The sequence below is a fragment of the Mauremys mutica genome, chromosome 4 (assembly GCF_020497125.1).
Source record: "Mauremys mutica isolate MM-2020 ecotype Southern chromosome 4, ASM2049712v1, whole genome shotgun sequence".
In the NCBI taxonomy this organism is placed as follows: Eukaryota; Metazoa; Chordata; order Testudines; family Geoemydidae; genus Mauremys; species Mauremys mutica.
The window spans coordinates 46,385,697-46,409,326 of record NC_059075.1 but is presented as its reverse complement, the minus strand read 5'-3'; the positions used below and the strand labels follow the sequence as shown (position 1 = coordinate 46,409,326).

The 23,630-nt window shown below is 44.1% G+C and overlaps 1 protein-coding gene across 5 annotated transcripts in view; it reads right to left on the bottom strand.

The window, feature by feature from the left end:
* The window catches only part of RALGAPA1 (Ral GTPase activating protein catalytic subunit alpha 1), a 265,455-nt gene that overhangs the window by 94,756 nt on the left and 147,069 nt on the right, over window positions 1–23,630 (bottom strand). For all 5 annotated transcript variants that reach the window (XM_045013658.1, XM_045013659.1, XM_045013660.1 and 2 more), the window contains 2 exons: window positions 18,644–18,702; window positions 6,803–6,911 (listed from right to left, as the gene is read on the bottom strand). In XM_045013658.1, coding sequence (XP_044869593.1) covers window positions 6,803–6,911; window positions 18,644–18,702 — 168 coding nt within the window. The remainder of the gene's footprint in view (window positions 1–6,802; window positions 6,912–18,643; window positions 18,703–23,630) is intronic.

The window sequence follows — 23,630 nt, the reverse complement described above, 5'->3', positions numbered from 1 at the left end:
CAACGGGACACCATCTCCCGTTGATATCACGTAGTGTGCACCCCCCAATAAGTAGATCTAAGCTATGTCGACTTGAGTTACGCCATTCATGTAACTCAAATTGCTTAGATCGTAACTTAGACCGACTTTTCCCTGTAGTGTAGACAAGGCCTTACTCTCTCATATGCCTCATCCAAGCACTGAGTATTCAGTTTTTATATTACAGAGAGTTTATTACTAATGCAGCAAGTTCAACATCAGAGAGCAAAGACAGGGATGGTTGACCGCACGACTAAAATTGTCTGGAATAAGAATGGAAGTGTTGGGTGTAAATGTCACTAGTCGGAACTGTGACTAAAAGAAATTTTGCGCTTATAATTTTTTTTTTGTTCCAATGTAAACTGATGGTTTCTCTCCTGTTGCTCTATCTTGGGACCTCCGTGAGACAGCAGTTCTAATAACTGGTTTCTTCTTGGGCATAAGCCTGTGAAGCTTAGTTCCGGGAACTGCTTTGGTTAGGGAACCATTAAACTCAAATTCAATTAGTTTGAATAGCAACAAGGACCACTGCTTTTTCCTTAGCAAGAAACTTCGACTCCGATCTGTAAACAGTAACCCCTAATTGGAGACGTCTTCTTTTTCCTTTTGCTGAGAGCAGACATTTGCAGTTGTGTTAGCTGAGTGCAAACTGTACTAGATTTTTCTTCAGGATACAGTTCCAATATATACTATTCAAAAACACTTTAAAAAAAGGTTTATTTCTCAAAAATTCCAACAATTAGACTCCTGGTTGGCTCACCATGAGAGTTAATTATCACACTCGATTAATAGCCTAAGGAATAGGGTAGCCTAATAACCCTTTGCCTACATACAAAAAGCTGCTTTAAGCATCTCTTAGCAATGCTAACCTTTGTAATACGTTTGGTCAACCAAAGTCACTCAAAGTCTACATGCATGCATGGCCTATGTTCTTTACAACTAGGAACAATCCCTAGGCTCACTGTGCTTATTTTTTTTTTGCAGTATGGAAGGGAAGAGTCATTTAACATAGGGTTCCAACACTGTCAAAAGACTATCAGGTACGTTTCAATCTTTTATTTACTTTCCTTTTAGTTACCAGTGAACTAGAGCACACCTTCTCTCAAATTCAGGGGATGCACTTCCATATGGTTACATGTCCAGCTCTGAACTGAACCTAGGGGCAGTTACTCCAGTTGTAAAAGATGCTTAGAGACAGCATCTTGGATTTCCAGGACATTCCATGAGGTCATCAGTCCTGTTCTATGACTCCTTGCTGGAATGTTATACCTTAAAAATGTCAAAAAGGCAGACTTAAAAATGAAAGTTAAGAGTTAGTGGGTAAGGAAGCACAGGTAGAGAATTAATAGGAAGGGGAATTCAGGGTAGCTGTAACTTTCTGAATAGCAAAATATTCAAGACAGAAAAGAACTGCATTGCAAAAGAAAAAAGTAGTAAAATAATTATGGTTGTCACAATGGCTTTTTGGAAACAATATGACAAGGAAATTATGGTGCACAATAAAACAAGGAGTTAGACATTTCATGTGGCATAAGTAAATGAGCTCTGATGCTCTGAGAGGAAGCTGCATCCTGGGCCAGCTTCTTACCTCCACAGATGCTGCATTTTGAATTTTTCATATCTTCAATGTGACTGGGAAGAATGGGCGAAGTTACACACTTGGATGAAGCACAAGAAAAGGAAACTGATTGCAAACTTTCAGTTAATTTTCTTTTATATCTGCATCAGAATCAAGAGATCTTGTGGATGACTCTTGTGAGCCAGTCAGAGGGATACAAATGAGCAGATATAAGCAGTTAGTTCTCTTCTTCTGTCTCTCAAACTATTTAGCTTTGCACTTTTGTTTGTAAGTGGCTATAGATTCTGCCACTTTATTGCATTTGACTGAAAGAAGGCAGACATTTGCAAAACAAAATTTAAATCAGCAGGAGAAGCTTCAGAAGTTAAGACTAAAACAGAACTCTTTTATTCCTGATGAAATCATCTCTGCTAAATGATAATGCAGAAGTGGTTGAGAGTACAATAAGCAGAGTACAGATTCTCTACTTATGTGCCTGGGTGATCTCCACAGTACCTTGACAAACAAAAAAACTGAAAGCTTGACAACTGGATTACTGAATTTGAAATCAAATCCAGACTGCTGGAAGTATCTTTAAAAACCTGCATGACTACCCATCAAGAAACTTATTATTACTATGTGAGACAGACAGTGGGGTGGAGGAACTTGGGAATTGTTTGGATATCCTGAATGTCCAGATTATTGAATTTAAGAATCCTTCCTGACCTCTGCAGGTAACTAACTGAAGCCCTGGAGCATGAGATTTAATTATGGTTATTGCTTTCATGCAGAGTTGCAAGTGCTAAGAGCATGCTGCAGGCAATGCAAGCAATCCTTTTCTCCCTACTGCCCAGGAAAAAAGGGGATGAACAGGGTACTCAGTCACAGATTTTAAGGCCAGAAGGGAGCACCATGACCACCCAGCCCAACCCTCTGCACACACACGTGCAATACAATTTATCCAAGAAACTGAATTAAAAAAAAAAATCTAATCGCGTCTTCAAGACTCCAAGCCATGGTGAGTCCACCACTAACCTGGTAAGCTGTTCCAATGTTCAAGTTCCCTCACAGCCAGGAAATTGCAACTTATTTCAGAGCTGAATTTGTCTAGCTTCAACATCTAGCCCTTGGATCTTGTTGTGCCTTTGTTAGCAAGGTTGAAGAGCCCCCTCACTATCTGATATTTTTTCCATGCGTAAGCACTTACACACAGTGACCAAGCCACCTTTTAACCATCTCTTCAATAAACTAAATATATTGAGTTCCTTAAGCCTCACACTATATGGCTGGTTTTCCAACACTTGTGGCCCTCCTTTGAACTCTCACCAGTATTTTCGTATCCTCTTGAAGAGTGGACATCAGAACAGGACACAATGTATTCTTACTAATGCTATGTATGGAGGCAAGATCGCTTCCCTACTTCTACGCGACGTTCCCTTTTTTATACATGCCAGGATCACATTAGCCCTTTTTGCCACAGCATTGCACTGAGAGCTCATGCTGAGCTGATTATCTATGATGATGCCCAAGTCTTTTGAGTCACTGCTTTCCAAAACTGTCTCCCATCCTTTAGGTATAACCTAAGTTCTTTGTTCCCAAATGTACTACATCACATTTGGTTGTATTAATATGCATTTTCTTGGTTTGTGACTATTTAACTGGGCAATTTAGACCACTCTAACAACAACAACTTGTTTTGTTGTTATTATTTACTACCCCAAAGATTTTATATCACCACCTGTGTCATTTTGATTGGTCTATATATTAGCAAAATTTTGTCTCAGAGGGTAGTATTAAGATATTATACCAATGTACACGGTCACAGAGGAAGTAAGGGGTGATAAATCCATGAGATATTGCTTAAACTATGTAACTCTCTCTCTCAATCATTTCTCTTCAAATAGACCTAGGTCTTGCATGTGTGGCTGATACTCTACTCTATTACCAGATTTTCTTTGATCCGACTGAGTCACAGTTTCCAGGATGGTCCATCAGCGTCCATCCACATCTTCAATATATATTTTCCTAAAGTTACTTTCTGGGCTGTTCCCCCCTCCACGTTTCTTGTGCTCAGAATAGGTTTCAGCTACGGTTCCCAAAACAGCACTAAATAAACTAAGTAATTATCCTTTACCTATAGGATACATTCAGCACTGGTTCAGCTGAACTCATTTCTGATTACTGGCGTCAGCAACAGGTATTTTTTGGAAGGCTTTGAAGTCACTCCAAGATCAAGATATTATTGAGTGGTACATAATCTCTAACTGCAGTGGTACAGATGGCCAATTAGCATCTTTCATGCTGAGACTTTCAGTGTGGTTAAAAGAGACAGCAGTGTCTTCAGAGTGTTTATAGATAAACTGCTGGCTATACTTGGACATAGCTCCTTGGCTGGATTTCTGAATGAGTTGCTACGTCTGAGTTATAAGCAAGCAATTTGCTTTCGTCATCTACATTCCTGTTCAATGGTGTACATACTGTATTTGTAAATATGTTAGTCTAGAAATATAGCTTCCTGTATCTGTAGCCATTCAGTCCTCTCCCAACAAGAAAATAACCCACTCTGGGAGTCCAAATCCTTGACTATGTGGAAGCCAAGACATTATTGATGTACCACGCTACATCTGGCTTGTTTCGTCATGACACAAAACTGTATTTATGAACTTTTCATATTAGACAGTACATTTGCAGATATTTTACCACAGTGTTCAAGGTGAGAGAAAAGATGGCATGCTCCAAAGTTTTTGCCAACTTGAAGCAGTGTTTTCCAATACAAGCACTAATTGGTCCATACTTAATATGTGCAGTTATTACAGATACTGGTTTAAAATAATTGTTGTTAAAAAGAATGAGAGAACAAAAAGGAAAACAAATTATTTTGGATGACAGGATTAAAATATTTTACAACTTTGATAAATTGGAGAGATGAGTTAAAATCAATAGTGACATCTGCCTAATATCAAATTCACAAAGAAACTGGCTGAAATCAAATGCACAAGTTATAGAATATTAGAGAGACTAATCAGGTCACTGAGAAGGTGTCACACCTAAAATGTGATTTGGCAAAACAGGCAATGGCAATATGGTGTTTATTACTAAAAGAACCATGCTAAAAACAGCAATGTAATTATTCAGCTCCACTTGGCACTGGTTAGCCTCCAAAGCTGCATCACCATTCTGTTTATCACAGCCAAAAAAGACTATCTGTAGAGAGTTTAGGTGAAAATAAGGAAAATTAAGAAAGGTTTTGAAAATAAGACTTATTAGGAAAGTTTAAGAAAACAGAGCATGCTGTTGAGAAATATACCAGTCAGCAAAATCTTTAGCTTATAAAGATGCTATTAAGTGGGTAGAAGCCAGATATTCTGATTATTCAATAAATGACTGAATAGAAAGTAATTGTTTTTAATGGGGAAAAATACAGATTACATATTTGAGGGGGGGAAGAAGGAAGATTGGCTAAAGAACAAGCTTGGCAATAGACCAGATTGTCAAGGAAGCTGTAGAATACCATCACGAGGCTGCGAAACTTTCACGGAGATCACAGAAGTCACAGATATTGTGACTTTCCGGGACCTCCGGGACTTCCACAGCTGCAGCAGCTGACCCCAGGCAACTGGTCTCAGGCTGCCCCAGAGCAGCACCCACCCTCCCCCCAGCATCTAAGATTTAGTTAGGGGTATTTTTAGTAAAAGTCATCGACATGTCACTGACCATGACTTTTTGGTTATTGCCTGTGACCTGTCCGTGACCTTTACTAAAAATACCAGTGACTAAATCATAGCCTTAATGATCACTACAGAAACTCAAGGCTGTTTCAGAATAATGAAGGTCCTACCACTCCCAAAGGAAAGGACAAGATGACTTCACCATATATCTCCATCAGGTATTACTGTGTTGATATTGGTCCACAACCGCTACTAGCTATATTTGAATATACTGCTTTTCAAAATGTGTGTGTATAGCACCTATGTCTAAATAAGGTACAAATGAGTGAACAAATGCCAAAATAGCAATCACATAGACAACAATCCTTCACTCCACCAGGCTATCCAGAAGACATGAAAATCTAGAGGTCTTTATAACAAAGTAACATCCACACAACCTAAAATTGTAAAAATTTTAATTTTATAAATTACCCAGATCATATTGAGGGGGAAGTGAAAATCTTTATGAACAAACTAACATTCCTCAGCATTAACAAAATGAATTTAATAATAAACTTTACAAATGTACACCTCTACACCAATATAACGCTGTACTTGGGAGCCAAAAAATCTTACCGCGTTATAGGTGAAACCATGTTATATCGAACTTGCTTGGATCTGCTGAACTGCACAGCCTCCCCCGCTCCCCCCCCGGAGCACTGCTTTACTGCGTTATATCCAAATTCGTGTTATATCGGGTTGCGTTATATCAGGGTAGAGGTGTATTTTAAAGTAAGACAGTAGTAAAAATAAATTCTTCCTTTACTTTTTTTGCCAAAATTAGAGTTCTGTTATTTCTTTCCTATAGATAATTTCATCAGAAACTACAACAGTGCAAAGCTGTGACCTACTTCAGGTTCAGAGTATACACTGTGTTGCACTGCCCCAATGTGAGCTCTGAGAGGCACTTTGCCCCAGAAAGGCATAATACCTATTGGAGCTCTCAAGTGCACAGGTAACACATCCCTTAGGATGGTGCAGCATACTCCCCCTTGCACATCTGGCCAGAGTTGCTGACTGGTCAAGAGTAGGGACAGAGCTGCTGTTCTGCCTCCTCTGCTCCATTTAGGGTGGCTTGCACTATGAGGAAGAAGTGCCTGAGGCTCTGCGGGGACTATAAATGTGACTGACACTTGTGCAGGTGTGTAAAGAAGGGATACTCTTTGTGCTCTCCCCTTCAGCTCACAACCTGGCCTTTAGATGTTAAGCAATGCCTTGCTTTGGCAGGTACTAAAATGTTAGCTTCACCTTTAAAAATAATTTAATTATTTTGCTTCGGAGTGAACACAGGACTGGAAGCCAGGGACTTCTGTATATAACCCTGCCTTTGACACTACATCACTGATCTATGTCGGGCAAGTCACTTAACTTGAATCTCAGTCTCATCATCTGTAAAATGATACTTGCCAAATTCAGAGTTGTGGTGAGGATTAACTAGTTAATTTTCACATTGGACTTTGAAGATGTAAATATTTTTTAATTTAAGTTATAACAGATTGCAGCACACCTAATCTCTTACCTTCAAAGAGACACAAATCACATTCAGTGCTTCCTTTATCTGAGGATGATGTGACTCATGAACCAGTTCCTCACAGATCCAAATGCCAAGGCTGCAAAGAGCAACACATCTGCAAAACAAGATTAGATAAGAAAACACAGATAAGGAATGGTTACTTACCCTGCATTAACTGTAGTTTTTTCAGATGTTGCAGTCAGTGTGCCTCTTACTACAGGTGCATACCATCACACACGCATGAGCTCACAATCTTTTGAATAGCGGTGTCCGTTGGGGCTGCACATGCATCCTGTGCCTTCTCATGTTCCTGTATAAGGGCATAAATTGCAGAGCGGCCACAACCCTCCCTCGAAAGCCAAAACTCCAAAAGCGGGGATGGAGGGCAGTTTGCAGGATCCACGCATTACCACATTTCAAAGAACCACAGTAGTATAGGTCAGTGTGGATCCCACTGTAGGTAACTGGCAAGTGAGATCATCCCCGGATGGTTGGAATGAGGAGCAGAATCAGTTGCACGGAAATTGGAGTACTGCTCTTCCAAATTTGGAATCTGACCTAATAGCTAAGTCCAGTGTATAATGCTCGACAAATGTGAGTGTATTGCTCCACGTAATAGCCTTGAAAATTCCTGATATCTGTATGTTTTGGAAACAAGTCAAGGATACTGCATAGGTGCTGGTGGAAAGGGCTTTAGTAGTTGGTGGGAGAGGCAGCTAACTGGTAGTACAGTGAGACACAATGACTTACCCGTTTTGTAAGTCTTTGTGACACAATGGCCTGACCCACTGAAGCAACAATAGCCACAAGCAGACGTTAGGAGAGTTGAAAGATTTGGTCCTGTTGATGCAGTATTGAAGAGCTCGGGATATTTCTAGGATGTGGAGTTTCTTCTCCACTTGAATGGAATCTGGCTTTTGGAAGAACACAAGTAAGTTGATTGACTGGTTTAAGTGGAATTTAGAAACCACTTTGGAGATACATTTTGCAAGAGCTCTCAGTACAACCTTGTTTGTTGAAACAGAGTGCATGGGGGCTCTACCACAAGTGCCTGAAGCTTGCTCATTCTTTTGTCTGAGGTGGCAACCACTAGAAAGACTATTTAGAGTGCAAGACAATAGATGGAGTGCCCCAAGAGAGGCTTGAAGGGGTTTCAGTAAGCTTTAAAAAGATGATGTTGATTTCCCATGTTACTGTAGATACTCTAAATAATGAATATGCATGTAGCAAACCCTTAAGGAATCTGAATACTGTTGGATGAAAGAGGACTGAGAATGACTATATTAGAGGAAGATACCGTTGCTACATGAACCTTGACTGAACTAAATGGAAGCCCAGAGTGTTAGTTACAGCAAATTGTCCAGAATCCTCAATACCAGGGTGGCTGCAGTGGGTCTAGGCCATGTTTGGCTGCCGTGAGTCTCTTCCAGTTGAAGGAATATGTCTCATGAACAGTTTTCTGCTTTGTACTAGGATTTCCTGAACATGTGAGGAACGGTTCTTTCCAGGTGCTCAGCCAGCGAACATCCATGCCAGCTTGGCAACAATTTCAGTTCTGGGTGCAATTCTTGACCCTGATCTTGAAAAAACAGGTCCGGGCAATCTGGGAGCCTGATCAGTGGATGCGTGAACATCTGCTACAGTCCATCAGCCAGAAATGTCTCAGCCAGTAACAAGCTATGAGAAGAAGCCTGGCCTCGTCTCATCTGCCTGTGGCAATCAACCTGGAGAGTAGGAGAATCAGTAAGAAGGCATAAAGGATGTCCCAATTTCAATGCAGATGGGTGTCTGGCAAGCATCCCAGGCTCATGTCTCCTGTGGAACAGAAGTCTGGGCAATTGATGTTGTCCTTGGTGGCAAACAAGTCTATCGCTGGAGGAATATCAAGTAGGTGATAGATTTCAGCAGTGCCCACTCATGGATGGTGAGAGATTGTCTACTTAGAAAGTCTGTCAAGTCATGTTGACTCCCAAGAGATGCACGGCTAGTGGTTATGTCATGTAGATAGCACCAGTTCCAGAGTTATTGCTTTGTGGCAGTTATTGCTTCAGAGCAGGCACCCCCTTCATGTATGTATATGGCATTTTACATCCTCTGAGGACCACATCTCTTGTATTTGCAGATGATTCAGGTGGGCTTCTCAGCCTGTTCCACATGCTTCTATGATTAATGGTCTGGATGGTGATGGGTCACAGGCAGTACCCCATTTTTAAACACTGTTGGGATGCAGGTACCAGATCAGCACTGCAAGGACACAAGATAGAAGTGAAGCTCCCGTTTATCTGATGCTTCACAGGGGAGTACACTGACCTGAGCCAGAGTGGTAGAGGCGTGAAATGAAGTCTGACAAGCCTAATAATGTGAGGCAAGGCCATACTGTTACAACCAGGTGTAATATCACCACAATTATTAACAACTCAAGTGAGAGGATTCAGTCCTAAGGTAAGCATGCCCTCACCATCATGGAATCTATCCTGGCCCATATGAATTCTATCATGAGATGATTTCTTGTAGTTTGCCAGGAGGCCGAGCTGGCAAAAGAGGTAGCACATAGTTGGTTTGTCAGAGAACTTCCTGATCTGATCTGCTTCTGATCAGCTAGTCGTCTAGATACAGATATACATGGATGATTTTTTTCCTTAGGAGTGCACGTACAATGAGGCACTTTTGTAAAGACTCTCGGTGCTGCAGAGTGTCCAAAGGGCGGCATCTTGTACTGATAATGGCTTGGCCCCACCGTAAATCGCAGGTACTTCCTGAGGGCCAGGTGGATGGCAGTGTGGAAGTATGCATTCTGTAAGTGAAGAGCCATTAACTACTCCTGAACCTGCAATGACTGGATAATGGAGGCAAGTGTTACCATCCTGAATCTCAGGCAGTGTATGTATCTGTCAGTTTCCTCAGGTCTATGATAGAATGAAGATCCCCTCTCTTTTTTGGAGTAAGGAAATACTAGGAATAGACGCTTCTCCCTCTGAACTTCTGCAGAACCTCTTCTATGGCTCCTAGATGAAGCAAAGAGGCCACTTTTTGTAATAGGCTCCTGCAAGAAGAGTTCCAGAAGAGGGATGGGGAATGGGTGATGATGTCCAGCACTCCTGTGTTGGCCACAATCTCCAGTCACGCTCAATAGAAAAGGGGCAAGGTGGCTTCCAAAGGTCAACTCTGGGATGGTTTTGGGGTGGCTCTCAACTGTCTTGTCAAACCTGCCTTTGGGAGGAAGTTTGATGGATGCCAAAGATTAAGATGGTATTGTGTCTTTAAGGGGGCTGGTACCAGAAGGACATACAGGATGGTACTGGAGTGTAAACACCTAAGACTTCAGCACTGCCCTCAAAAATCACTCTCTTTAGGGTACCACTCCTGTCTCTTGGAAGAGGGTTCCCTGCTTGTAGCAAGGGACTCAGAGTGGCCCAGAGACAGTGATGAAAAGTGTATCTCTGGGGATGGCAGTGTCACTGGCTGGGATTCTAGCACTGATATTGCTGGTGCTAGTGGAAAGAGGACGGTGGTGGTCTCTCCTTGAAGGCATACCTGAGTAGTCAAAGGGCTTGCTGGTCGGTGCTAGAGTCTGTATTGGGTTGGATCTTGCTCTCAATATTTATACCAGTGTGACAGTCGCTCAAGCCTTCTTCTCTGACTTTGCCTTCAACATCATAGATGGTTGAGCACTCATCTCTTTGCCTCAAGTCCTTGCAGTATGGTTGTTTGACCAACTTGAGTTGTGTTTGCATTCAGTGTGGGTACTTTACTTGTCAGATCTCTATCCCCGGGTGTTGGTGCCAATGTGGTCAGCATCGGGAAACCCAGCCCCAATGCTGATCGTCTTGGAACTCTTTTAGATTTTGTCTCCCTTCTGGAATCAAAGCTGTGGGCACTTGCAAAGATAGTTTTCTCAGCTCTGGTTTGGAGGACATTTCAATACCTGGATCGAATGCAACTTCATTGATTGCGCCAAGAAGTGTAGTTTGAGTCTTGTATCTCAAGATTTTCCAGTGTGCGATGAGAAGGAAAGGCATATGTAATCTGTTAGGGATATTACCTTCCCCATGGCAGAAGAGGTATCTGCTGTGTCCACCAATTAAGGGCATCAGACCATTGCAAGAAGTACAGCATATAAACCCTGTTGGTTTAGAATCTGCCATTACCAATGGTTGGTAAAAAGTACTTTTTCACCCCAGTATATCTGAATGTACAGGAGGGTCTCACCTTGCTTATTCACTTCCTTTTGGGGGAAGTGGGGGGAGGAGGGTGGAAGAATGCCCAACTAAAAAATCTCAATAAGGGGTAAAGAGATTTCTTCATGAATTAGAATTGGGTCAGACAGTCCAAGTTCTGTCTTGCTAACACAGGTGGTAAGAGGGAACTGAAGGAGAGTTGCGGCCACTCCGCCCTTTATGCCCTTACACAGGGCACATAAAAAGCCCTGACAGACACTGCTATTCAAAAGAGTCCAAGCTCACGTGCATGAGGCACATGCAAACCAACAGCAGGGCCTACACTGACATATTCAAAGAAGAACTCAAGATTCCAAGAATGCTCAAATACCTGCAATAAAACACTATATAATATAGGATATTTGTGATTTTTAGACTGCCTTCCAAGATATATATTTAATGTAACTACAGTTTCCTAAACAAGAAAAACAAAAACCTTAATTTAGGATGCTATATAAATGATTTTTAAAATTTACAAGAATCTCAATTCCTCATCCCAGAGGCTAGAATAGGGTAAAAGTGGAGTTCCCTGCCAAGCAGGTTAGGGCAGGGGAAAAAGGAAGAACCCCTGAAATTGTGCATATATCTTTCAGATTAAAAATTCAAACTAAAATTAGCGCACACAAATTGTGGGTTAGGGCTACACTTTACAGGTTTAAACAAATTAACCGAACAAAAACAAACAGATCAGTATTTTTTTTTAATCTTTTGATTTTTAAGACAACCTATGTATTATTATTTGTATTATCGTAGCACCTAGGAGTCTCAATCATGAACCAGTACCCCGCTGTACAAACAGAGCAAAAAGAACCTCATGGGTTTAATTTTGGTTTTTGGGTCTTGCTCATGGATGTTTTAATACGTTATATTTGCAATAAAGAGGAGATGGTAAATCTTAGTGGAAGAAATCTACATTGATTTTCCTTAGATCATGAGCAGAGCAAACAGATGTGAGGTACAAGACAGGACAAAGTTTGGAAGGGTGGACTTCACGGTGGGAGAAGTCTAAGGAGTTGATTACAGAGTCAGTGTTGGTGAAGGAGAGGATCAAGGGCAGTGGAGAGGAGAAGATGGTGGTCAGAGAGAAAGAATTCAGCAATAGATAGGCCAGGGAGGGAATATTGCTGAGTGAAGATAAAATCCGAGTAGTGGCCATTTTCACATGTCCAAGACATGACCCAGAGATGAAGGAGAGGAGATGGGAGAAGAAATGATTGAATGAGAAGTTAACATGAAAAGTTGCAGTTGCAAGGCTAATGTGGGAAATTGAAAGACAAAGAAGAGATAGTACAGTCAAAATCAATAAGTAACGTGAAAAGGAGAGAATTGGATGGTGATTGACAGTTACATCATGGGACGGGGAAGAGTACAGTATGATAGGTAGAAGTTCAAAGGCAGGAAGGGGGTTGGATCACAGTGGGGAGATATGTGGAAGCTGCAAGAATAGGAGTGCACTGAATCCCCGAGGGAAGCAAAGAGCTGGAGAGTCTGCTGAATGGAGTCAATGAGGAGAATTCCCTCAGGTGAGCCAGTTGTTCATCTATGGGTAACGTATGACTCATTGATTACTCAAGTAGGTTGTTACTACAGCCAGGCATTTGGTGAATGCCTTTGGTGTCCCTGACAGTCCAAACTGCAATTCCTGGTACTGATAATGGGAACTGATCACTTGAAATCTTAGATATTTTCTGTAGACATGATGGACATCTACACAGACTTGAAGGTCAAGAGCTAAGTATGACTCCTGTGGATCTAGGGAGGGAATTATGGAGGCGAGGGTTACCATCTTTAACTTGAATCTGTAGATGAAGGTATTCAGCTGTCTCAAATCCAGAATTAGTAAGGAGACCCCCATTTCCTTTGGTATCAGAAAATACTGGGAGTAAACCCCTTTCCTTCTGAATTCTGTTGGAATCTCTTTTATTGCACCAAAAGACATAAGTGACTCAACTTCTTGATGTAGCATGCTCTAATGGGGGGTGGGGGGGGACCCCTGGGGAAGGAGGGGGAAGATTCAAGTGGAAAGGGTGTGATACTGAATGGAGTATCCTGGTTCTACTACCTCCATAGCCCCATGGTCTGTTATAGTTCTCCAAATGTGATGAAAATAAAAAAAAGATGGTTTCCAAAAGGGAGGAAATAACAAAGAGACCAACTAGAAGTCATACAAAGCTCTTGGCAAATTCTCTTCCTCAAGCATGTAGATGAACGTAATGATGATATAGAGGATGCTGATGGTTTTTTCCTCTGGAACTTCTGATGCTTTCTTGGGGGCTGAGAAAGTCTGTATTGAGGGTAATATGAGTGTGTAAAGCAAGACTGAGGCCTACCTGCTTTCCTCTTCAAAGCAGATGAATACACTCCTAAAGAATGCAAGACCTCAGTCTTCTGAGTAAGTCATATCCTTCAAACCACTGGTCTTCTGTTATAACTTGTACTTTCTAAGGAATGCGGGAAGTCTGGAGCCAGGATGATCTTGTCATGACATCTGAGGTTTCTTAGTCCTGGCCATGGTATCAGATGCATCAACATCTGCCTAAAGAGATGTATGTGTTACAAGTTACCACTCTGAAATCAAAGACTTAATTTTTTCCCCCTGTAGTCCTGTGGGATTTTATTGGCAATTTGGAGAGGTTATCATAATTCATAGTCAAATTTTGCCAGTAATGCTAGAAAATTGACTAGCATCTGTAGGCTTAAAAAAGAAGCAATTTTTGCATTTAATTAAGTCTACTCCTTAAGCTCCTTATCTCAAGTGGTAGATTTGGAAGGACCTTGATGATTCATCTTTTCATGGACTGCTGACACCACGAGGATCTTGGAGCAGGATGTATATAAAACTGTATGAAACCAGCAGATGGTACTTGATATTGTTGCTGTAAATGCTTGCAAGTTGAAGCTAGAGAGGCCAGTTTCTGTCAGAGCAACTTCATAAGGTGCAGGAAGCCTTCATTAGCAGCCATTGCTAGATGACCTGGCATGGTTGTATCCAAGATGTCAGAGCTTGTATGACTTCCCTTTGACAACTTCTACTAGGATCTCTAGCACATCTGCCATTCTGCTGAGCAATGCCCAAAAAGATGTGTTGTCCTCTGACTATGAAGAGGGCATTAACAAAACTACAGCCATGAGGAGAGGACAAGGTTACGTGAGCTAGAATAATGAGATCATCGGTTTAACTTCTTCAGAGCCTTAGTCTAGATGTTCAGCAGAAGCATCTGGTTCTTGAATAGTTAAAAGTGCTATTCTTTGCGACAGTGGAAGTGGAGATATAGGCCTGGAACATGTTGCAGATGCTGACCAATTTGCACACTGAAAGCTTTATCGAGCCCAGTAGGGCCAAAGGTGCTGTAAAGCATAGGGAGCAGGGGACCATGGTGGAAGATACCAAGAAATAGGGTTCAGGTGAACTTCAGAACTAGGATAATGATAATGAGACCTAGACTCCCTATGAGAAGTGTATCTATTTAAATCCCAGGGAATGAGAGGGAGGGCTCTCCACCATCATCAGAAGCTGAGTAGGAGAAGAAGCACTTCTCCTTTAGTGGTGGTGATGTTGTGGCAGAGATGCTAAGCAGACCCTCTATGCAACTTCTGGCTGGTACTACAGGTGTGCTTGGTACCGAGGTCTAAGAAGCATCCAGTACCACTAGGGGGTACCTTAGTGAATGCTAACAGAGAGAACACCATCAAAGAGACAGATTATTCTCTACGTGCCATACAAGTCCTCAGTACCAAGAACTCTGGTACCAAAGGTAAGTGAACAGACTGCATTGGTACAGGGATAGTCAGTACTATGCGCTTTGGTGTGGGTAATTTCTTATGAACTGAAGAGACTGGTACTAAGGATTGGTGACCAGAGTCTGCATGGGTTGCAGAAGGACCCTTTCTGGGCTTTGCATTACCCTTCTCCAAGGATAAATGTAGAGTTTTACACTTTTTAGGGTTAGAATGTTCCTTTCTTCTTCCTAGGCTGATAATAGCTGTCCTAGCAGGGGAAGATAGCCACAGGCATGCAGGAGTGAAATCAGGAAGGCCAAATCACACTTGGAGTTGCAGCTAGCAAGAGATGTTAAGAGTAACAAGAAGGGTTTCTTCAGGTATGTTAGCAACAAGAAAGTGGTCAAGGAAAGTGTGGGCCCCTTACTGAATGAGGGAGGCAACCTAGTGACAGAGGATGTGGAAAAAGCTAATGTACTCAATGTTTTTTTTCCCTCTGTCTTCACGAACAAGGTCAGCTCCCAGATTACTGCACTGGGCAGCACAGCATGGGGAGGAGGTGACAAGCCCTATGTGGAGAAAGAAGTGGTTCAGGACTATTTAGAAAAGCTGGATGAGCACAAGTCCATGGGTCCAGATGCGCTGCATCGAGGGTGCTAAACGAGTTGGCGGATGTGATTGCAGAGCCATTGGCCATTATCTTTGAAAACTCATGGCGATCAGGGGAGGTTCCGGATGACTGGAAAAAGGCTAATGTAGTGCCTATCTTTAAAAAAGGGAAGGAGGAGGATCTGGGGAACTACAGGTCAGTCAGCCTCACCTCAGTCCCTGGAAAAATCATGAAGCAGGTCCTCAAGGAATCAATTTTGAAGCACTAAGAGGAGAGGAAAGTGATCAGGAACAGTCAGCATGGATTCACCAAGGGCAAGTCATGCCTGACTAACCTAACTGCCTTCTGTAATGAGATAACTGGCTCTGTGGATGAGGGGAAAGCAGTGGACGTATTATTCCTTGACTTTAGCAAAGCTTTTGATACAGTCTCCCACAGTATTCTTGCCAGCAAGTTAAAGAAGTATGGGCTGGATGAATGGACTATAAGGTGGATAGAAAGCTTGCTTGATCATCAGGCTCAATGGGTAGTGATTAATAGCTCCAAGTCTAGTTGGCAGCTGGTATCAAGCGGAGTGCCCCAAGGGTTGGGCCTGGGGCCGGTTTTGCTCAATATCTTCATTAATGATCTGGAGGATGGCGTGGATTGCACTCTCAGCAAGTTTGCAGATGACACTAAACTGGAAGGAGTGATAGATATGCTGGAGGGTAGGGATAGGATACAGAGGGACCTAGACAAATTAGAGGATTGAGCCAAAAGAAATCTGATGAGGTTCAACAAGGACAAGTGCAGAGTCCTGCATTTAGGACAGAAGAATCCCATGCACTGCTATAGACTAGGGACTGAGTGGCTAGGCAGCAGTTCTACAGAAAAGGACCTAGGGCTTACAGTGGACGAGAAACTGGATATGAGTCAACAGTGTGCTCTTGTTGCCAAGAAGGCGACTGTATAAGTAGGAGTATTGCCAGCAGATTGAGGGACGTGATCATTCCCCTCTATTCGACATTGGTGAGGCCTCATCTGGAGTAGTGTGTCCAATTTTGGGCCCCACACTACAAGAAGGATGTGGAAAAATTAGAAAGAGTCCAGTGGAAGGAACAAAAATGATCGGGGCTGGAGCAAATGACTTATGAGGAGAGGCTGAGGGAACTGGGATTATTTAGTCTGCAGAAGAGAAGAATGAGGGGAGGGCATTTGATAGCTTTCAACTACCTGAAAGAGGGTTCCAAATAGGATGGATCTAGACTGTTCTCAGTGATACCAGATGACAGAACAAGGAGTAATCATCTCAAGTTGCAGTGAGGGAGGTTTAGATTGGACAGTAGGAAAAATTTTCTCTAGGGGGGTGGTGAAGCACTGCAATGGGTTATCTAGGGAGGTGGTGGAATCTTCTTCCTTAGAGTTTTTAAGGCCCAGCTTGACAAAGCCCTGGCTGGGATGATTTAGTTGGGGATTGGTCCTGCTTTGAGCAGGGGGTTGGACTAGATGACCTCCTGAGGTCCCTTCCAACCCTGATATTCTATAATTCTAAGAGCCTTTAGGCCAGGGTTTCTCAAACAGGGGTCGCCGCTTGTGTAGGGAAAGCCATTGGCCCAGAGCCACGATCGGCCGGACCTGCAGACGGGGCAGGTAAACAAACTGGCCCGGCCCGCCAGGGGCTTTCCCTACACAAGCGGCGACCCCTGTTTGAGAAATCCTGGTTTAGGCTATGTCTACACTATAGCCTATGCTCGCATAACTTCAGCTGCTCAGGGGTGCAAATATTCCCCCCTCCCCCTGAGTGACTTAAGTTATGCCGACATAAGCGCTCGTGTGCACAGCACTATGTTGGTGGGAGAGCTTCTCCCACTGACATAGCTTCTGCCATTCATGGAGGTGGTTTTATTACGCTGATGGAAGAGCTCTCTCTCGTCAGCACAGAGCTTCTTCACCTGATGCGCTGCAGCAGCACAACTACATTGGTACAGTTGCACCGCAGTAGGCATGCCCTTAGTTATTTGCACATCAAAGGAGCAGGCTGATGAGATGATGGGAGTATTTTTACATGATAGTTGCCCTAGGTTTTCAGCCTCTGTTGCTCCTGGATCTGAGGAGGGATGCATTGATCTTTCCATAAAGAACATTGTCGGGTGTGGCTCCCTAGCTTTGTGTTTTTTGAGAAGGACGAACAAATTGAGTACCTATTAACAATATGCCCTTCTCCCAAACACATTTGGCATCTTATTATTGACGGGCATTATTCACATGAAGGACAGTTTTTAAACCCCAGACACTTCTGCTCTGCTACAGCAGAGGCAGGATAAATTAAAGGAATGAATTAAAAAGCAACACTGCACTATACTAGTCATTAAACCACGAGTGGGCAAACTTTTTGGCTTGATGGCTGCATCTGGGTATGGAAATTGTATGGTGAGCCATGAATGCCCAGTGGGGGAGGGGGGCTCTATAAGGACTGTTGCCAAGGTGGGGGGAAGGGGGGCTCATGGAATGTTGTGCGGGGGGTGGGGGGAGCAGTACTGGGGACTCCTAGGGGCCCTGCCAGCAGTGACACCAAGGCGGCCGTACCAGGCACCACCATGGCACCCTAGCTGTGACGGGTGTGGCCCCTGGTCAGTTTCAAAGCTGTCAAGAGCGGGGCCGTAGGAGACCAGGAAGAGATTGGGTGCGCTGTTGCGTGGGTGAGTGGGGGACTGCCGCGTAGGGGCGGGTAATGATCCCGGAAACAGTGTGGTTAAATCATGCCTAAGCAGTGTGGCTATGCATGCCAGAAGTTGGTACTCATCAAGGGAACTGTGAGTCGGGGGCTTGTGAGCGCCGGGCAGAGCGGGGCAAGCCCTTGACCCCGCTCACCGGCAGGAGCTCAAGGGACAGATATAAACATCTGATGGGCTGGAAACAGTCTGTGGGCCATAGTTTGCCCACCCCTAGAGCTATTTACAAACAATTATGAGGCTGTCCAGGGAGCAAGAGCTCAAAACACTGCAAAGTTCAGTGAGGGCTTGGATATTGCAAAGTTCTGACCCAAAGCCACAGGGTGTGAAAAATAACTGAGGAGCGGTTGGGGTCATCCTGCCCTTTATGTCCTTTGACAGAGGAATGAGGACTCTCAGGGTGCAGACACAGTCCCCAACAGGTACTGCTGGCAAAAGTGTGCAGGGTGCACGTGCACCACTAGTGGAATATATGGACAAGCACTAAAAGGAGAACTTAGATTACAACATACCTACTTGAATACAGTGCAATTATAAAAGAGCTCCAATAATATGGCAGCCTTTCATCACTTGTTCAAGTATGACCTACCGTGCAGGACCAGATGGCTCCTCTCTTGCAGAACTTAATACAGTTTTGATTGTGAGTTCCTAAAACAAAAGATGAAAATGTTCAAACTCAGTTGCCAGAAATGTTGCCACAAAAATCTTTAGAAAAATATAAGGGCTCTGCTATAGAATACACAGGCTTATTCTTTTGCTGGGTCTCAAGTAAACGTCTCTAAGTAATCAGACTTTTTACTCATCTAACACAAAACACATACACACACTTTAAATTATTTTGTTCCTAGCAGTGCCTCCAATGCACCAGGCCCTTTAAAGGAAAGTATGAACCCTGCCTGAAGAACTCACTTTCTCAAAATACACAGAAATGGACCATAGGCGTGAGGGAAACAACAAACAAGTAATTGGCCACATCCAGCTGTTTATTGAACTACATTTTAAAAATTATATTTTCATAAATTATATTAATATCTAACATAATACATACTTATAATTTCCTGGTTATGAACTCTCACTTCTTTTGAACCCTCACAACATGGTCATCAGTCATCATCTGCAAGAGTGTATTCTTTCAGGACCCATCAAGCCTTATTACTGACTGGAGGAGTTGCTGTTAACTGATGCACAGTACTCACTTTCCACAAATCTGGGTAGCAAATAGTCTCTTCGGAATACTTTTAAAACCTGCTGCCCCAGAGAGCGTGAGTAATTGAACCAGGATTTTATACATACTACAGAACTTTACCACTAAGTTAAAAGGTTTCTTTTAAAATACAAACTATGAATTGTTCCAGATATCACACTGAAAACACAGAATATTAGATATAAACTAAGAAAGCAATACATGCATCTTGTGTTCCAGATATAATCCTATTTGAGGAAGGGGGACAGGAGACAATGGATGCGGTTCAGTTAGGCTGTAACTTTATTCCTAAATGTCAGGGAGTACTCAGCAAAATAAAAGTGTACAGTGCAGATAATTCCATAATTGTTTACATATACGGGGGCTGCGAGGGGCTGCTGTCAACCCTCCCCCTTCACCCATCCTAGTCCCAGGACAACCTGCTGCTGGGACCTCAGCCCATCCCTCCAATGAGGATGAAGGGGGACTATAAAGAGGGAGGAGATTGGCTCCCTGCTGTTCCAGTCATAAAAGCCCTGAAACCCCCTCTCCCTCATTTCTGCTCTTTTAAAGAATCCCTCCTTTAAATCCTTTATCAATCCATTTTATCTGATCACCATATCCCTTTCCTATGGAGGGCCTGCAGTGGACATCTGTGACAAGGAACACCAGCAATTGACTGCCTCCCCCCTTCCCCTATATCTAGCCAGGTTCCCAGACATCTACTAATGCCCTCTTTAATATCGACCAAAAACATGTCAGATCCCAGGTCTGACAGGTGGAACCCATCTTCCCTGAATAATTCTGTTGCCCTAAATGCTATGTTCAGATGAGAAATTACCAATTCTCATATACCACCTTTGAATTTGGCCTCCTTCCTATTCACATACCTCCTAGCCTAGTTGACCCAATGGGCTTTGCAGCTCCCCACAACACCCTGCGTAGCAGCATGTTCAACCATATAATTTTTTATTCCTGAAAAAAGTTCCAAGATCTGCCCCAAGTCCCTCTTAGCTCCGATCACGATGTCCATCTCAAATCATTTCCCCCAAGGTGAACCACCATCTGGCACCTGCTCTTGGGCCACCACGGTATGCAGAAAGGACAACAGCTGATCCCATAACATTCCCCTCCTCCTATGCCAGCTCAGGACTGCTTCACCACCGAGGCCCAGCTGCAGACCTCCAAGTAACCTGGAACGCCACCTATGCATCCAGTAAACTATACTGTGCCTGCAGATCCACACCACTGTCTGCCCGGCCTGTTTGCCAGCATATGGAATGCAAACACACAGGAAAATTAATACTGATTCCTCATCTGAGGTCTCATGTACATTCTGTATGCTTCAGAATGCCAACGTCCAATTGCCTGAATTGCGCTAGCCCCAGACCCAGCTAGATTGTGGCTGTTGCTGCCCCGGTCCTGAATGAGTGGGAACCAAATTCATGTGTTGGAAACCCCAACCTTGTCAATCGCTGTCCTAAAACTGTAATCAACTAATACACTGTGAAGGAATCAGTGACGGGATTCCAAGAGGGGCCATCCCTCCATGGCCTCATTGCCCTGTAGGCCCTCTCAGCTTCCACAGGGTGATCCAGGGCTTGCCACCCTCCTGCAGAAGAATGGATTCACCCCAGCCTCTTTCATACGTCTTTGACCTCAAGGTTAGTATCACCGATCACCCTTCCCAATGTATATCCCTCAATTCCAAAGCCCTTCCAGAAGAGTCCCTAGAAGATCCAGGTACTAGTTATCTGATTCTAAAAGCTCCATTGTCAGTATGGAAACCAGACCTCTGTAAGTAAGGCCATCCATTCTAACCATAGCTTATGATGTGGTATGATCCACTTGATCCCGGTTTGTGTTGCCACCTTCAATCTAAACTCATCATAGTTAAGCCAAGCCATGCCCCCAAATGTATTATATACCTTCCTGATTATATCCATATATTTGAACAATGCTGGGCTCGTCTGGGTAAGCCTCCGCAATAAAGTTTGTATAGATCAGGAAGGCGGCTTTCCATTTTCTAGCCACCCTTGGCCACTCGACTATCTGATTGCCCTGCTTGCTCTGCCCCAGTTTACATTCTGTCAACTTATCACTGTTGGACAGGGAGGCAAAGTCTACATATTCACCACTAAAAATTTTATATTTAATAGTAGTGAGCTGGTGAACTCCCATTGGGTCAGCCACCCCAGGATAACCATATTCATGATTGACCATTGGGGAACCTTCAGTGACCTGCTGCCCCTGGGACAGTAATTCCATCCAGCAAATTCACATTCCTTGTAAGCTGGTGAGTTGTAGGGTGCTCAAAAATCACCCCTTCACCCTGCCCAGTAAGGGTTCCTGGCCCTGGTGAGGGGTCTGCCTCACCTGAGTATTGTCCATCTCCCAAACTCAGACCCATGCTGGGTTTCCATTATTACCACTTCCAGAACACCCAACCCTCCCACCCCTCCAGAAGCTCACAGTTGCTACAACAACTGAAGGTTAGCTTGCAACAACTGTGTAATGCCATAAGTTTCTGTACGTGTGTGTATCCCAGACATCCAAGACACAGTTCCTAGGACAAGGATGGCCAACTAGTGGCTCCGGAGCCACATGCGGCTCTTCATAGGTTAATATGTGGCTCCTTGCCTAGGCACTGACTCTGGGGCTGGAGCTATAGATGCTAACTTTCCAATGTGCTGGGGAATACTCAGTGCTCAGCCTCTTCTCGGCCCCAGGCCCTGCCCCCACTCCACCCCTTCCCCCGAGCCTGCCATGCTCTTGCTCTCCCCCCGCACCCCACCAGAGCCTCCTGCGCACCTCATAACAGCTGATTGCGGCAGGCAGGAGGTATGGGGAGGGAGCAGAAGGCACTGATTGGTGGGGCTGCTGGCAGGCAGGAGGCACTGCAGGTTGGAGTGGAAAGAGCTGATGAGGGGCTGCTGACATATTAGTGTGGCTCTTTGGCAATGTACATTGGTAAACTCTGGCTCCTTCTCAGGCTCAGGTTGGCCGCCTCTGTCCTAGGACATCAGATCCACCCCCTGTAGCCTATTTGCTAGTTCCGCTACCCCTCTAGTTTCAGTTTCTCCTGCCTTGCAATGTGGGAGATGGGGTGACTACCTTCCCCTCCCACACTTAGGTCCCCCAAGAGGAAAAGTAGGCAAGTTCCCTGAACCCCCACACTGAAATCCCCCTCATTCCCTCCCATTGCAGCACTGGCCAGAAGGGACTCAGTTCCACACCCTGCCTCTGCAACCTCCATCTGGTGCTGGTCACACTCACCCCTGCCAGCCGTGCCACTCTTCTGTCCTGCAAATTTTTCATTGAAATGTCATGGCTCTGGGTGACTCACTACACCCTGTAAACATTTTAGTGCCGTGGAAACAATTTCAGAAGCAACTGCCTAGACTATTTGAATCAATTCTCTGATGGCTCCTCCACCCCAAAATGCAGGTGGTTCACCACTGGGAGTATTTGCTTCCACAGGGTCCACATTACCTCCCACTAAAGGGGAATCCATTTGGTAGACAGAGAGATCACCCCTGGATCCTCCAACCTTGGTCAAACCCCTTGCCCATGTGGCAAGGATCCCAGCTCTGGGCTCCTATGACCGTTTGAGTCCCACTGTCCTCTCTGAGCTAGGTTTGGAACTCCTTTCCTCGTCTGCTCTAAGATGCCTCTATGGCTGGCTGGAAGCGTGGTGCCACTCTGCTGTGGCACCGCACTGATGAGTGTGGCTTGCCAACTACAAAACCAGTTTCTCCTCTCTTGGTTTTCACACCTCAGCTGCTAGAAGAGGGCCTCATCCTCCCTGATTGAACTAACCTCGTTATCTCTAGCCTGCTTCTTGCTTGCTTATATATACCTGCCCCTGGAAATTTCCACTACATGCATCCGACGAAGTGGGTATTCACCCACCAAAGCTCATGCTCCAAAAGGTCTGTTAGTCTATAAGGTGCCACAAGACTCTTTGCTGCTTTTACAGATCCAGACTAACACAGCTACCCCTCTGATACTGATGAGTTTGAAACTCCCTCCTCTTCCCCTTCTGCTAAAAACACCTGCTTCTGCTGCTGCAGGCTGGAAGGGGGTAGGGGGAAGGCTCCTCCCCATTCTCACCAGTCTGCTATGGCTCTGAGCAGAGTTCCCTACCTCACCCTCTCTGTTACCAAATGCCTGCTTTTACCACTGTAGGCTTGGAGGGAGGGGGGAAAGAATGCCTCCTCCCCTGCTTCCTGTTCTCACCTATCTGTTCCTATGTGGTGCCAGGAGAATTTGTTGTGCTGTTGTTCCTGCTGCTCCACCTGGTCCAGGTAAAAGATGGCTTTTCTTGCACTGGCATGAGCCTAAATAGTCTCCCCCTCTTTCGGACATCTGGGGGCTGAAGTTGCTGCAGCAA